The sequence below is a fragment of the Panicum virgatum genome, chromosome 5K (genome assembly GCF_016808335.1).
Source record: "Panicum virgatum strain AP13 chromosome 5K, P.virgatum_v5, whole genome shotgun sequence".
Lineage (NCBI taxonomy): Eukaryota > Viridiplantae > Streptophyta > Magnoliopsida > Poales > Poaceae > Panicum > Panicum virgatum.
In genome coordinates this window covers 5877077-5887584 of record NC_053140.1, presented here as the reverse complement: position 1 = coordinate 5887584, position 10508 = coordinate 5877077, and the positions used below count along the sequence as shown (strand labels likewise).

Here is a 10508-nt window from a genome sequence, read left to right as displayed (position 1 = left end):
CTTGGACAGTAAAAAAGACCGCAGTTACCAAACCGATGCTGCATGGGCCTACATGTCAGCTACATGTGACACAACAGTGCAGGACTGGAGTGCAGTAGAGTCCACTGCTACTACGGACCGTGTATCCCCGGCTAGCCGTACAACGGAGTTGGACCGTACACAACATTGGCTTACGTTCTCCTGTGGTGGAATAATGAATGGAGCAATTCTTTCCCGGGACAGGCCGGGTGTCATGACCATTGGGCCGCTGAATTTTAAAAAGAGTGATGATTGGGCCGGCGACGCCCACGTTCTTACTTCGAACTTTCTTTAACATGGCCGCCCATACATTAGCTTCCCTCTTTCTTCGAGGCCCATGCTATTTTTTTTGAGAGTAGGGCCCATGTTATTTGTGGGAGCAACGCTGCTGACAGAGGCCCAAGTGTCGGCATTCATGACAATGTTACTAGGCCGATAACAAACCGTTTCTCAGGCCCACCACTCACTGAGCTGCCACAGCCCACAGACGCCCCTCATATGCTCTCTCTCTTTTTTTTTCCTTTTTACTAAAAACTAGTTGAGATGTACTGCCACATGCACGTATTTTGTTTTTCTTCCATCAAACAATAATGTTATTTATTTTCCTTCATAAAATAATATACAGATTTCTTTTTCTTTCATAAAAAATTATGTCAATTATTATCTGTAGCAGAACCGCCCAAATTAAACCAGCTTAAGTGCGCTAATCATCATCTTAATACTTAAATAAGTTACTGTGCACTTAAAACGGTGTAATCTGACAGGCTGTCGGGTAAATCCCGATTAAACTACTGTACTCCAGGATCACAATTGCACTAGTAGACCCGTACGAAAACGAGCACAGGTGATACCAGCATACAGAAATCTTCAAATTAATTTACAACACAGGGTTTACATAAAAGGTTCGAATACAAACGACAGAGTTCAAAAGCACAACGGAAGTTTAAAAACCGAGTTCGAAATACAATACGATAACTACGACGACGATACAAGGTGAGCTCCACATCCTGCCCACCGATGTGATGCCAACCTGCCCGATCTTCACAGGGAAGACGGGGCCCACTCGACGGTCCACCCAGGAGGAAGCGGTTGTCCAATCCAGGACGCACATACCTCCTCGAAGTCAGCGGGGACACAACCTGCTTAGAAGGGGTTCAACAACAACCCTGAGTATACTAATACTCAGCAAGGCTTACCCGACTTTGGGTATACTTAGCCCATCACCTAGACATTCAAAGCTTTTTGGCTCTGGAGCTCTTTTGCTGAAAGCCTACTAGAAGTGAATCCTTACTTTCAATATTTTAGCTCCATTTAGTACAGCGAGTATTAGCTAAATTCGCCTAAACATCTAGAGCACACATGGTGGATCAAATTATTCTTCAGTAACACACAAACCAACCTTTTCCATTCCGTTTTCATTCCACTTTCTTACTATGATGTGACAAAGTGACCAAGGTTCTCTTAACCGAGAGAGACGGCGAATCGATCCGATTTAACCTTGCAAGGTGGACCTAACTCACCCGACACGTGAAAACCCCGTCGGGCCACACACGTCAACTGTTCCCATCATCACCCCGACCTCTGAATCACGCCTGCCAAAACCCGGGTGAAGGGTCCCTCACGGCGAACTCCCAAAGAACCCGGAGGCGACATACAATCCAACACCCGCCATCATTCCACTCCCAGAATAGCAGATCGCGATTCAAAGTATCGTTGCAATTCAGATAATTAGCTTACCAGTTTCGACTACCTCCTACTCCCGGCATGTGGTTAGTACTGTTCAAACTCAGCCAGCACTGCCAACAACGGTACGGTCCTCAATCGACACAGGCGGAGGCTTACTTTTCATCCATTCCATACCAATACTCCACTCATTTCCGCCCGGTCTCCATTTCTTTTTACTCAACAACTCATTTCAAAGCCATAGCTAAGGAACCAAAATCCTAAAACCCGCGAGTGACAGTAATCACTCGACTTTTATCGAGATACTACTTAGCATAGCATTGCTAACGATACCTGCCCACTAGTATGGACTCTCAGGTACCTAGGGAGAACCTGCATACTAGAGTTTCATACAACTCCTAATACTTAAATGCACAAATACTTATATAAACATTGAATAATTAAATTATGGTTATGCTCCGGGGCTTGCCTTGCAGGTCAGCGGGGTTAGCAACTTCTTCGCAAGGGGGCTCGCCTGCGTCCTCCTGCTGCTCTCCCGCCTGCGGCTCCTGGATCGGCTCGGCGATCAGCTCGTAGGCGGCTTCGTTCGCGGCGTCTACACGTATGAAAAAGAATGCCATGCAATAGTTAGGACACAGTGCGACGCATGAGTGCTTATGATGCGTTATGATGCGATGCATTTCAAAATGATGCAATGCCATGTAGTTCAGAAGTTTAACTCGTTTTAGCCTGAAGTGTTTACTTCAAAACAACAACAACTAAACTTGCTTAGAAAAGCATGGATTAAAACAGAGGTTTGCTTTGTTAAGGCTACACGTGCATGAAACAATAATCAAATAACCGCAAGAATAAAGGATAAAATTGAAGCTAGGAACTCTGCCATCTTTCTCCTCATCAAACTTGTAGGGATGTGGTGGGCTTTAAAAGCTGCCACAAACTCCTCCCAGGTGAGACGTGTACCAGCGGGAAGTAGAGCCTTGTGATTGACCCACCATATTTTTGCAGGTCCTCGTAGCTATTGCGCTGCAAAGGCGGCTTTGTCCATTTCTGCGCAGACCGTCGAGTGGGCCCTGTCTTCCCCGTGAAGATCGGGCAGGTTGGCATCACATCGGTGGGCAGGATGTGGAGCTCACCTTGTATCGTCGTCGTAGTTATCGTATTGTATTTCGAACTCGGTTTTTAAACTTCCACTGTGCTTTTGAACTCTGTTGTTTGTATTCGAACCTTTTATGTAAACCCTGTGTTGTAAATTAATTTGAAGATTTATGTATGCTGGTATCACCTGTTTCTCGTCTTCGTACGGGTCTATTAGTGCAATTGTGATCCTGGAGTACAGTAGTTTAATCGGGATTTACCCGACAGCCTGTCAGATTACACCGTTTTAAGTGCACAGTAACTTGATTAAGTATTAAGATGATGGTTAGCGCACTTAAGTCGGTTTAATTTGGGCGGTGCTGCTACATTATCCTTCCAAAATAAATAATGACGCGAATTATGGGTGAAGGCATGTGCAAAGAAAAGTAAAGTGTGTGCAAAGAAAAGTAATAAGCGGGTATAAGAGTTGGGTATAGAAAATTGCTCGTGTAAAAAGTATTAGGATTTTGGTGGAAAATATTGACAAAATCAATTTCACCCTCCCTTTCGTCAAACTTTTTGGCATGATAAGTGGGGCTTCCGTGAGAGGTAAGGTGGGCATAATCTTGATGAGAAAGAGTTTTAATTGTTTTAATTTTTGATAGATAGATAGAAAAGAACAATTCTCTCGCCGAAATCGCGCGTGATTGGTGCTAAAAACTCACCATACAGAGGGAAGAGGAGGCATCGAAGGAGCCAGGATTCCCAATGCAGTTTATACACCACTCCAGGTTACTTACAGCAAGTTCGGAGCTCACACACCGAACGACCGATCGGTGATCGTGGCACTGTTCGGTTCACGTTGCGAGTCGTGACAGCCTACTCAAACTCGTGTCCTTGACGGTCCTTTTTTTTTTCCGAACAAACACACGCTGCAGATGTTGAAATCACTTACATGCAAGGATGACTGTAAACCTGTAACCACCTGCATCCAACGATCGGTGTGCGCTGGCACCGTGGCACGACCGTAGAAGTGGTACAGATACCTACCCAAACCGTGGTTACCCACTGCGTGCCACCTGGACTAGCTACGAAATGCCAGCGAAACTACGAAAGCATTGGCAACGAAACTGCCGACGCGACGCCCTGGACACGCAGACGTAGTTCGCAATCGGCGTCAACGAGCACACGTGAGCACCCCATCCACGCCCGCAACGGATCCGGCGCGGCCGGCCGCCGCCAGCCAATGGCGCGCCTCCACGTAGCAAATCTCGCTTCGAATGGACAGGTCAGCCGCTACAGCTTTCCCCATCCCATCCTGGCTTTCCTCCCTGCTCATTTTCTCCTCCTCGTGAAGCGAGCGAGCGAGCGAGCGCCGCGATTCCATTTCCATCCCGGAACGGCTTCGCAACGGCCGCGGCGCAGATCCACACACAACCCACGGACAGACAAAACCCCGCCGCAGAGGTTTTCAAATCCCGGGGCGGATTTCCGGGCAGAGAGAGAGAGAGAGAGAGAGAGAGAGAGAGAGAGAGAGAGAGAGAGAGAGAGAGAGAGAGACACCCCGCGCTGCGCCGAGATCCCGTCTTCGAATTCGTCGTCGCGCCCCGACGGCGAGCGAGCGAGCCAGCTAGGCCGCGGTAGCAGGAGGCGGCCATGGGGAACAGCATATACCGGTTCCTGTGCGGCCTGTGCGCGCCCTCGCCGGCGGAGCACGGGCTCCACGGCGCGCACCCCGCCGTCGCCGCGCTCGGCCGCGACATCCTCAGCTTCGGGGCCAACTCGCAGGTGAGCTGCCAGCTGAGAATTTCGATTGATGCCGTCGTGCGCGCCCTGTGCTGGATTTGGTGTTATCACAGTGGCTAGTACGAGCTTATTAAAAGCTTCGTTAATTTTGGGGGCGCTGTGTGGATGGGATTTCTCAGGTTCCGGACGGGCTGAGCCGGCACGTCGTCTCCTCCAAGAAAGCGCAGTCGAATTGGTAACTGAACTACGCTCGATTTTCTATTTGTTTTTCTTTCTTGCTTGATTGCTTCGATCTGTCGTGGGTAGGGATGGATTCGACGAGTGCAGCTATGAAAGCGACGCTTTGTTGAAATATAATGCAAAGTTTAGTGGCAGTATAGAATTAGCCTCCCTCTGAATTTGGTGACCGGTGTGTGTATCATTGAGTGCTTCCTTATGTGGCAAGTGTGAGCAGGACACGCGGCGAAAGTATTTGTGTTACTACAGTCTACAAGTAGGGTGTAATTACGTTTACCATACTACTCCCTCCATTCCAAATTATAAGCCATTCCAAGAATCTTGGAAAGTTAAACCATCTCAAAGTTTGACCAAAATTATAGGGAGAAATATAAAGATTTATAACATTAAATATGTGCACTATAAAAATATTGCTAACGAAGAATCTAATGAATTGGTATCATAAATGTTATTATCTTGTCATATAAATTTGATCAAATTTGAAAAATTTTGATTCTCCAAAATTCTTGGAATGACTTATAATTTGGAATGGAGGGAGTAGCAGTTAAAGTGAATAAATGCTTGCAGTGACGAGCACTAGGCCAGGAGTTCGGTGTTCATCATGATTAAATAGCACTGCAGCGTAACGAGCACCAACAATTTTTCTTTTAGGTTAGTTTCCAAAAAATTTCTACGGTACCCGTCACATCGAATGTTCGGACACATGTATGGAGCATTAAATGCAGTTAAAAATAATAATTAAATACACAATCTAACTGATTAGTACGAGATGAATTTTTTAAACCTAATTAGTCCATGATTGGACATTATTGTCAAGTAATAATGAAATGCGCTACAGTATCAAAACCAACAACTTTTCACCAACTAAATAGGACCTTAGTTACCACCAACGTCCTGTTCTTTGCAATTTGCTGCCATATGCTAAAATTGCTTGCGCTCATGTAAGGTACAAGAAGCTGCTGGTGGCATGGAAGCAAGCCCGTCCGCCTCCGAAGACGCCCGAGGAAGCCGCGCGCTTCGTTGTGCGGACGCTCAAGAACCACCAGAAAGCAGATGTCGAGGTACCTCAGCTTCCAAACTGCATCCATGGCCCCAAAACTACGGTGGTGATGTACGGTCAATAACCCATCATTGTTTTCTGCTTGTCCCAGGGCTTCTTGGCGTTCTACGGCCTGCCACATCCGAACGCGGCAGCAGGCGCTCCCGCTGCTCCTGCTCACCCGCCGCCCAAACCTCAGGGCGCCAGGTTCGAGCTGCACACGCTGCCCGTAAGACTCCGGCCGTCTCCCTTTCCCATCAGTCGTTTCCTGAATCTTTCCATGGTCTTGCATCCGGGCAAACGAAGTAACGGGTGTTCTTGCCGGTTTCAGATTGACCCCAAGTCTGTGGCCGACGGCGACACCATCAACGTGTACGTGGACACGGCCGACCCCCGGGAGTCCGGCAGCGTGCCCCGGGAGGTGCAGAAGGCGGCAGCGGAGCGGGCCAAGGCGCGGGCCGCCAAGAACTACCAGAAGGCCGACGCGCTGCAGAAGGTCATAGTGGACGCAGGATACAGGTCCTTTAACTTCGTGTAGATCATCTTTTCTGTCGTAGTAGCACTTGGCTTCTTTCAACATTTTTTTTGTCTCGAGAACACCTCTTCATACTGTTCAGGTTCTAACAGTTAAATTTTCACATCTCTGCAATGCAGGCCAGTTCCTAACGCGAGAGGCGAAGAGGTGCTCGCCAAGAAGTACAGGATCAGGCTAAGGTTTGTGCTATGCCTAAAAGTTGACCAACGATCAGGAACATGTGGCTTGAATCTGATGCAGCGAGAGTTGAATGTGCTTGTGTGCAGGGGCATCGATGCGCCGGAGAGCGCGATGCCTTACGGCAAGGAGGCCAAAGAGGCGCTGCTGAAGCTTGTCCAGGGAAAGAGCCTGAAGGTCTACGTGTACGACGAGGACCGGTACGGTAGATGCGTCGGAGACATCTACTGCGACGGCGTATTCGTGCAGGTAAAACTGCGGCACACATCTTGTAGATAGGTTTTGGCTAACACCTGGAAGCCTTGTAAAGTACTGCAGAGTTTTGCCGCATGTGCCGTTGGCTTGCACGGCCAACTTCCATTGGCTCTTGCAATTTACGGCAGCTCGCAAGCAGCTGTAGCAAGTCTTGTGGTAGAATTATAGTTTTTTTTTGGCTTCTGCACTACGCAATGAATCTAAAGCTGGGGACATTTCAGCTCACACCTCACGGCAATGGCCGTGCTATACTAAAAATCTGAAACAGTCATGCTCTTAATGCTAAACACTAATTTCTTCAAGGAAGTTGTAATCAATTTCTCTTGCTTTATGCGTAGGAGCAAATGCTGAAGAAGGGGTTTGCGTGGCACTACACCGCCTATGACCAACGCCCGGAGCTAGCCAAGGTAAGCAAGCTATTCCCCAGACTGAATTTCTCTGCAACCATCTACAACGCAAGATATCTGAAAAATAAATGTCTTTTCTCCCTAACAGTGGGAGAAACAAGCACAGACTGGCCGGAAGGGACTGTGGGCGTCGTCGAAGCCGCAGAAACCATGGGAGTGGCGGAAGGACAAGCGCAACGGGACGGCATGAACATTGAACGGACCTCGGGGTGCCGCGCGCGCGCGCAATGTATTGTATGTTAGATTTATGGGCTTGGCCCATATGAATAATCATAATAAATCTCAAAGACCCATTAGCACTAAGAGAAGATACACCATCTATTAGTCCCGTATTGCTAACGGACGAGGGTGTAAGGGGTTTTTCTCCCTTTAAATATGGACCACCTCCCTCATGGAAAAAGTGCACCATAGATCGTTATACGTGGAGTCCCCAAGATTTGGGAATTCATAAGAAGATCTAATCTGAGTTAGGGTTTTGCCTCCTCTCGTTGCCGCGCCGCCACCGTAGTCTTCTCCATCCCGAGCGTCGGCGTGTACCGGCGAACGGGAGAGCAGGTCTCCGGAACCGCTCGCTCTTATGATCCTACACCGGGAGAGGGCGAATAAGGTTTTTGGGAAGCGCCTTATGATCCTACACCGGGAGATGACGAATAAGGTTTTTGGGAAGCGCTAAGCGCGACTGCTCATCTTTTTCACCACGGCTCGTCATCCGTCCAAGTCAGGAGCTGCAGCGTACCGTCGTCTGCAACGCCGGTTGCTGCGCTCCGTTCGAATGACCGTTTTCGTCTCGTCTGCACCTTTCGTCTTCCCGGCGGCTCCCGCACAATACGTATTTTGTGATCAGATCTGTTTCATAATAATATTTTCTGAGATCATGTTTATGATATACGTACTGTCTAGTATGTTAGAGTCATGCATGCTAGGTTTAATTCTCGTCATGATAAATCTATTTCGGAATTTAAACTTACAGTTGTCTATTTTTACAACAATCCAAAAACCTTATTATAGGCAATATGTTGATTTAACAATGTCTGGTTTCGCTGAGTCACTGAGGCCAGAAAAGTTTACTGGCGTGAACGTTAAGATCTGAAAGTTCAAGGTTCACCTCTGGTTTACTGCTATGCACATCTGGGACATGAGACTTGGCAAGCCTGAGGGCGTACTTACTGCTGAAGAGCAGAAGAAGTACGATGAGGCCAATAATATCTTTGTCGGATGTATCATTAGCAATCTGTCAGACGGATTAGTCCGTGTGTACATTAATGAGACAGAGGCGAATACGCTGTGGGATGCTCTGGTTGCTAAGTATGATGCAACAGATGCGGGCAATGAACTGTACCTCATGGAGAGTTTCCATGACTACAGGATGGTGAATAACCGTTCTGTGGTGGAACAGGCACATGAGGTGCAGTGCATTGTCAAGGATCTTGATCTCTTTAAGTGTCCTATTCCCGACAAGTTTGTGGCTGGATGTATTATTGCAAAGTTGCCTTCCCAGTGGAGGAACTTCGCCACAACTCTGAAACACAAGAGACATGAGATATCAGTTGAAAATCTGACAGCGACTCTTGATGTTGAGGAGAAGGCTCAGAAGAAGGACGTGCCTGAGAAAGGAGATCAAGACTAGTCTAGCGCTAACCTGGTCCAAAAGTTCCCACATGGCAAGAACAAAGGGAACAACAAGCATAATAAGACCACTACTTTCAAGAAGAAGAAGAAGAAGAATAAGGCTTTAGAAAAGTGCTATGCATGTGGTAAGCTTGGACACTTCTCCAAGGAGTGCCCAGATCGGGCAGACCGCAGGGCCAAGAAAACAAATGAGTCCAAGGATGTCAACATGGTGACCATAAGAAACACTGGAGATGGGTACGGTAATTTACCTACAGTTCTTTCAGTTTTTCAATCCACGAGTTGGTGGCTTGATACGGGTGCTAATGTTCATGTGTGTGCTGACATCTCTATGTTTTCTTCTTACTAGACCGTCCAGGACTTCTCCGTGCTGATGGGGAACGGTTCACATGCTTCTGTTCATGGTGTTGGCACGGTAGATCTGAAGTTTACTTCGGGGAAGATCGTGCAGCTGAGCAACGTGCAGCATGTGCCCACTATCAACAAGAATCTGGTCAGCGGGTCAGTCCTATGCAACAACGGGTTTTAGGTAGTGTTAGAGTCCAATAAATTTATCGTGTCGAAACATGGACAATTCGTTGGTAAAGGCTATGATTGCGGAGGCTTGTTTCGCTTTTCTCTTACTGAATTTTGTAATAAGTCGGTGAACCATATTTGTGGCAACGTTAGCGATGATGCGAGTGTTTGGCATTCACGTTTATGTCATGTTAATTTTGATTTGATGTCTCGGCTTTCCAGCATGTGTTTAATTACGAAATTCACCATTGCTATAGGTTCTAAGTGCCATAGTTGTGTGCAATCAAAGCAACCTCGGAAGCCTCACAAGGCTGATAAGGAGAGACACTTGGCACCTCTAGAACTCATACATTCTGATTTATGTGAGATAAATGGTGTGTTGACAAAAGGTGGGAAAAGATAATTCATGACGTTAATTGACGATGCGACTAGATTTTGCTATGTTTATTTATTGCGAACTAAGGACGAAGCGTTAGACTACTTTAAAATCTATAAAGCTGAAGTTGAGAATCAACTAGAGAGAAAGATCAAGCGTCTAAGGTCAGATCGTGGTGGTGAGTATTTTCCCAAAATATTTGATGAATTCTGTGAGGAGCATGAAATTATTCATGAGAGGACGCCTCCCTATTCTCCCGAATCAAACGGGATTGCCGAGAGGAAAAACTGCACGGTGACTGACTTGGTTAACTCCATATTAGACACAGCTGGTCTTTCTAAGGCATGGTGGGGGGAGGCTGTATTGACTTCGTGTCATGTCTTGAATAAAGTTCCAAACAAGAATCAAGATCAAACTCCATATGAGATGTGAAATAGGAGAAAACCGTCACTTTCTTATCTGCGCACGTGGGGGTGCTTAGCGAAACTTAATGTGCCTATTCCAAAGAAGCACAAGTTGGGACCTAAGACAGTGGATTGTGTCTCTCTAGGATATGCTCAGAGGAGTATTGCTTATAGATTCTTAGTGGTTAAATCTGAGATACCAGATGTGCATGTTGATACTATTATAAAATCTCGTGATGCAACATTTTTTGAGAATATTTTTCCTATGAAAGATATGCATAGCAATTCTAGATTTTCAACAGAGATAACTTCTCAACCTGCAGTACCTATCGAGTCTTCTGAACAATCCGATGAACATGAGCATGTCCTAGAGAAGGATGACAGTGAAGCTCCTAGAAGAAGCAAGAGACAA

At 46.8% G+C, this 10508-nt stretch overlaps 1 protein-coding gene across 2 annotated transcripts; it reads left to right on the top strand.

Moving 5' to 3' along the window:
• The first annotated feature begins 4088 nt into the window (after positions 1-4088).
• Positions 4089-7584, top strand: LOC120705894 (probable staphylococcal-like nuclease CAN1). 2 transcript variants are annotated; one of them, XM_039990440.1, is made up of 10 exons: positions 4089-4272; positions 4317-4563; positions 4701-4756; positions 5705-5819; positions 5910-6026; positions 6129-6316; positions 6452-6511; positions 6599-6758; positions 7103-7171; positions 7260-7584. In XM_039990440.1, exons 2-10 carry the CDS (start codon positions 4432-4434, stop codon positions 7359-7361), a joined length of 999 nt encoding a protein of 332 aa, XP_039846374.1. In that variant the 5' UTR covers positions 4089-4272; positions 4317-4431; the 3' UTR covers positions 7362-7584. The 2 variants fall into 2 exon arrangements, with proteins under 2 accessions (XP_039846374.1, XP_039846372.1); XM_039990438.1 differs by having other exon boundaries at positions 4311-4563.
• The last annotated feature ends 2924 nt before the right edge of the window (positions 7585-10508 follow it).

What these genes read in the sequence shown, in the direction of transcription:
- LOC120705894 (XM_039990440.1), top strand. Translation starts at nt 4,432, where the DNA reads ATGGGGAACAGCATATACCGGTTCCTGTGCGGCCTGTGCGCGCCCTCG. An exon ending in GCTTCGGGGCCAACTCGCAG is followed by an intron (nt 4,564 to 4,700) that starts GTGAGCTGCCAG and finishes GGGATTTCTCAG; the next exon opens with GTTCCGGACGGGCTGAGCCG. An exon ending in GCGACGGCGTATTCGTGCAG is followed by an intron (nt 6,759 to 7,102) that starts GTAAAACTGCGG and finishes CTTTATGCGTAG; the next exon opens with GAGCAAATGCTGAAGAAGGG.